This window comes from Crocuta crocuta, unplaced genomic scaffold, assembly GCF_008692635.1.
Source record: "Crocuta crocuta isolate KB4526 unplaced genomic scaffold, BGI_CrCroc_1.0 scaffold18, whole genome shotgun sequence".
Classification (NCBI taxonomy): Eukaryota; Metazoa; Chordata; class Mammalia; order Carnivora; family Hyaenidae; genus Crocuta; species Crocuta crocuta.
Window position 1 is genome coordinate 293,326 of NW_027532589.1, and position 5,298 is coordinate 298,623.

The 5,298-nt window shown below is 33.0% G+C and overlaps 1 protein-coding gene across 1 annotated transcript in view; it reads left to right on the plus strand.

Annotated features, from left to right (window-relative positions):
• The window catches only part of ACTR3 (actin related protein 3), a 66,839-nt gene extending 61,792 nt beyond the window's left edge, over positions 1-5,047 (plus strand). Inside the window, exons 11-12 of the mRNA XM_077779635.1 lie at positions 2,108-2,191; positions 3,830-5,047. Of these exons, the coding sequence (XP_077635761.1) occupies positions 2,108-2,191; positions 3,830-3,925 (180 nt within the window). The 3' untranslated portion in view covers positions 3,926-5,047. The remainder of the gene's footprint in view (positions 1-2,107; positions 2,192-3,829) is intronic.
• The last annotated feature ends 251 nt before the right edge of the window (positions 5,048-5,298 follow it).

Genomic DNA, 5,298 nt, shown 5'->3' on the forward strand with positions numbered 1-5,298 from the left:
GGATCAGCTGTACTGACATTAAATGATACAGGAAAAATCCCATTTATTGGAGGTCTCTGCCTTTTTCTTTTATTTGACATTTTATGGCTTTCCCTAACATTTTTATATATCTGTATCTACATCTGTCTTTATTCCCTTTCAATCTGTAATTTTTAATGCAACTAAAGTAGGTTTCTTTAACAGAAACAAAGTAAGCCAGTTTTTATGACCCATAAGTTTTTAAACTTTTTATTTTGAAATAATTTCATACTTAGTGAAAAGTTACAAAACCTAGTGGAAGGAATTCTGATAAATCTAGATTGGGGGAATCTAGATTCCCCAAATGTTAGCATTTTATATTTGCTTTATTCTATGTCTGTAAATATATGGACACATCCATATATACATACATTTTTCTGAATTATTTGAGAGTGAGTTAGAAATATAATGGTCTATCACTTTGAAGTATTTTAGTGTATATGTCCCAAACAACATTATACTTGTCAAAATCACAGAATTAACCTTGATATAATATATAATCTATTTATAGACCTGATTCAGGGTTCACCAAGTCTTCCATTATTGTCCTTTATAGCAAAAGAAAAAAAAAAACCTTTTCTGGTCTAGAATCCAATCCAGGATCACATTGTTTGAATTAATTATTATAGCCTTTCAATCTGGAACAAGTACTCCATCTTTTTTGTCTTTTTTAACCTTAGTGTTCTTGAAGAATATAAGCCATTTATTTTGCAGAATGTTTCTCAATTTGGGATTGTCAATTTGGGATATTTCCTCATGATTAGTTGGGTTCAGATCATGTACTTTTGGCAGTAATACCACAGAAATGATGTTGTATCCTTTTAAGTATCACTAGACACATGGTATAATTTGTTCCAGATGTTAATTTTGATCATTTGGCTAATAAAGTTGTGTTGGTTAGGTTTCTCTATGAAGTTATTTTTTCTTTATATTTAATAAGAATATTATGGAAAGACACTTTCGGACTATGTAGCTATCTTATTTCTTATCAAACTTTAAGCCACTGGTTTTAACACCCATTTTTCTTTTCTAAGTAGTTACAACTATGGTAGTTACCAACTGGTATTTTGTAAATTCCAATCATTCCTCTGTGTTTTTTAAATCTCATTCTACTGTAAGGAAGAGTTGTTTCTTTTCATTCATTCATTCATTCATTCATTCATTCATTCATTCAGTAATATCTTTGTAAAAACTCAATTTCTCATATTATCATATCATTGTGATATAATATCAACATATCCTTAATATTGTTAACATCTTTGATTTTGATGCTCAGATTTTCTCAGATTTGTCCAGTGGGAGCCATGAAAGATGGCTTTTTGTCCTTTTGATGTGGTGCTAGTATTCTTTAGGTGCTATATTATTCTTGACTCAGAATAATTCAGATTCACCTTGCCCTTTCTCTTCCTTTTTGTGGAAAATGCTATTAAGCAACCAAGTTTTGGATACTAGTTATGTTCATTGTTACTGAGGGTCACTGCTTCAGGCCTTGGGAGACAGAGCTAGGATGTGTGTGTGTGTGCATGTGCAGGCACACACACACAATCTGTGTCTAGTTTTGTATCTGTATAAATTTAAAACTCTGAATATATAGATACTGCCCATTCCAGAATACCAGAGGTTCATTCTAGCCTTCTTCTTTTCCATATTTGTAATGCTGTGTTCTCTGACAGTGAGAAACTTAGTTTCCATTATCTACAATGTATTTATGTTTTTGCTCAAATCTCGAATATATATATAGTACTTTCAGAATTGTTAATTCACACCACTGTGAAAAATATACCAACCAGAGTCTAGCATTTACTTAGTTTTTATCTCAAGCCAGAGTGCATAGTCCTAATACTGTGTTCATAAGTTACTTGGGTTAGTCGCTTTCCCCACTTCAGTGTGGTGGTTTTTTATCTTTTGAAAATGAGCTTAATTTGTTTCTGTTGTGTTCTGTTTTGCCTTTTGTGCGTCCTCTTAAAGCTTTATTATTTTTGGGTGTGTGAAACATTACATTTTTATGTATGTACACATTTAAAGTTAAGTAATACAGAAATTGTTGCTTGAATTTACTGTTGAACTGCTCTTACTGTTTCATTTTTAGCCAAAACCTATTGATGTACAAGTCATTACACACCACATGCAGCGATACGCAGTTTGGTTTGGAGGGTCGATGCTGGCTTCCACGGTGAGATAAAGCTTACATTTATAATGTAATTTTTCAGATAGAAGAATTCACCAATACTTCTGTAATTAAAAAAAATTTTTTTTAATGTTTATTATTTATTTCGAGAGAGAGAGTGTATGTGTGCACGTGGAGGAGGGGCAGACAGAGAAGGAGAGAGAGAATCCCAAACAGGTTTCCTGCTTTCAGTGCAGAGCTGGATGCAGGGCTCCATGTCACAGACTGTGAGGTTGTGACGTGAGCTGGTATCAAGAGTCGGATGTTTAACCAACTGAGCCAGCCAGCACCCTAGTGCTTATACAGTATAGGACAAGGGAAATGTCTTTAAATTGCATCTGTATATTGCATGAGCAGGTTTTAAAATTGGATATGTGTCTCTCTCTCTCTCTCCATACATGTATATATATATGTGTGTGTATGTATGTATATGTGTGTGTATATATACATACATATATATATATATATGTATATATACACAGTATTTTAGAAGGTAGAAGTCCTTTGGATTTTGTTTCTTGCTTACTAGACATTTTCTTTCAAATGAGCATTTATAGTTTTAAAATTTATCTATAGAGAAAATTCTTTTAACCTTGTGATAATACAGATATCAGAAGGTCATTGTTTTTTCTGTGCAAGTATTTAAAAGCATTAAGGTCATTGCATAGGAAGTACAATGTTCAAAACATAGTAAAAGGAATTGTTCTAAGAGCTCTCTCCCCAAACCAAAACATCTTAAAATCCCTTCAAATGATAATTTAACATTAGTCCATTAAATATTGGTGCTTTATCCTGTAGTGCACAGAGTATTATATAAAATGAAGAAGATTTAATCTGAATTACTTAATATTATACACACTTGGATTTTTAAAACCATTTACAATGAAGAGGTGAAAATTATTTTCTTCCTTAATTTTAGTCATCTTCATTTGTGCCTTCTAACCTGTTTGAGTTTGTAAGTTTGCCTTTTGAGAAAGGAGTTAACTGAGAGCCTCTGTCCATACTTTGAGTGAGGAAAGCAAGTTGATCTAGAAGTTTTTGTATATGACTGATAGGAGTTTACCTATATTTTAGATTTGATGATGCTCTTTTAGATTATTGATTAATTGTGCAATGGAGGGACACCTCAGCAGTATAGTCTGGTCCTTTGAGAATCCACCTGCCAGTCTTTCTTTAGAATTTCAAAATCATGCTAAGGTGGGGGGATGTGTGTTAGGACACGTGGTAAATGCCTTTTCATTTCTGATTAAGAATTATAACTGATTTTAAGTCACAGTTGCTAAAATTTTTAAGCTTTGTTCAAATATGGAGGTGGGTTAATAATAAAAATTTTAGACTTAACAAGTCTATTTTATCAAAAGATTTGTTTTTCAATGTTTATTTTTGAGAGAGAGAGAGAGAGAGAGAGGAGTGGGAGCAGGGGAGGGGCAGAGAGAGAAGGACACAGAATCTGAAGCAAGATCCAGGCTGTCAGCACAGAGGCTAACATGGGACTCAAATTTACAGAACTGCAAGATCATGAACTGAGCTGAAGTCAGACACTTAACCAACTGAGCCACCCAGGCACCACACAAGTCTATTTTAAAGCATATCAAGAGGTAGTATGTTTTTGACCTTTGTAAAAATATATGTTTTTGTTTTCAGCCTGAGTTCTACCAAGTGTGCCACACCAAAAAGGATTATGAAGAAATCGGACCTAGCATTTGTCGTCACAATCCAGTGTTTGGAGTCATGTCGTAAAATTGATTTCATAATTATTGGGGTTAGGGAGGTGGGCAAGAAATAATCTTTCTGATTACCTGTTTTGTCTGGATGGCTGGTTTTGAGGTTTTAAACCTGACTTGAAGTAAGAAGACCAAACATAATTACACAGGAATATTTTAATAAGTATATCAACACGTGAATGTAGAGGAGAGCCAAAATGATTGTTTTTCTTTAGACTGAATATTTGAATCTTATGTGTAACAAAAAGAAGTGGGTTTTAGTTCTTTCTGTGCCCTGATATTTTGTATATTATTGAATTATTCAAGATTTGATGGGATTTATCGGTATGTAGATAGCTCTATAATGCTTGAGTTGTACACTTCTAAGTGTGCAATGCAAGAGCTTGTTTATATTTCATACTTTTTATACTTTGAGGAAAAAAAGTCAAAGAAAAACTAGTATTTGAGGACAAACAAGTGACCAAGTAAAGGATACATTAAAAAAGCCTCGTGAGACTTGGCGTACACACACCCTCATGGGATTCCAGTTATTACAAATGGCTTCCGTCTCCCTGTACCCCCACAACGGTTTTCTTTGCAAGTGCTTTTGGAACTAAGAAGCTAGTATCTTGGATTAACTGATGCCTGCTAGTGCTTTCTGATTACTCGAATCCTGTTTCTTGCTTTAAAGGAAAAGTAAAGACAAGATTGTTGGACCAGTACTGCAGTTCTGTAGTGTCGTTTCTTATTAAAAATGAATAATTTGACTACCAGAATTGGTATATTTAAAGCCTAACACCATTCTAATAAAGGCACACAATTCTTTTTAATACTTGTTTCAAGCTCTTTAATCTCTTTATAAGTTAACTAATCTATTTTCTTCAAACCTCTGCAGTAGTTCTTTAAAATCACAACAGTTGGTTAGCAAGCTGACTTTTTTATGTGCTCTGAACAAATAATTGTGAAATTTTAATATGTTGAGTGCTTTCATTTTGATAACTGGATCTCCATTTGATATTTTCATTTGTATAACTCATTTGCGGTCTGAAATTTTTTTTAGTGCCAGTCCCTGACATATCATGGAAAGTTAATTTTCTTTGCATTTTAAAATATCTGGATCATGAAGAAACCGTGATGAAAATAAATTAAAACTCAATTACCTTTTCTAATGTTTTTTTTAGAAGCAGTGTCATTCTACTTTGTGTTTATGTATTTTATATGATTTCTGTTTCTGTTGGAATAGTGGGATTCATTGAAATCTCTATAATGTGTATGGCAGAAAATAATCTTGTGAACTTGAAATTTTACCAGCTGTTTATAGAAGAATAAAATGGAAAATGTTTTATAGGCCTTTTAGAACTTTAGCATCAATGCCAGTAAACACTTGAACTTCATTATCCATGAAAATAA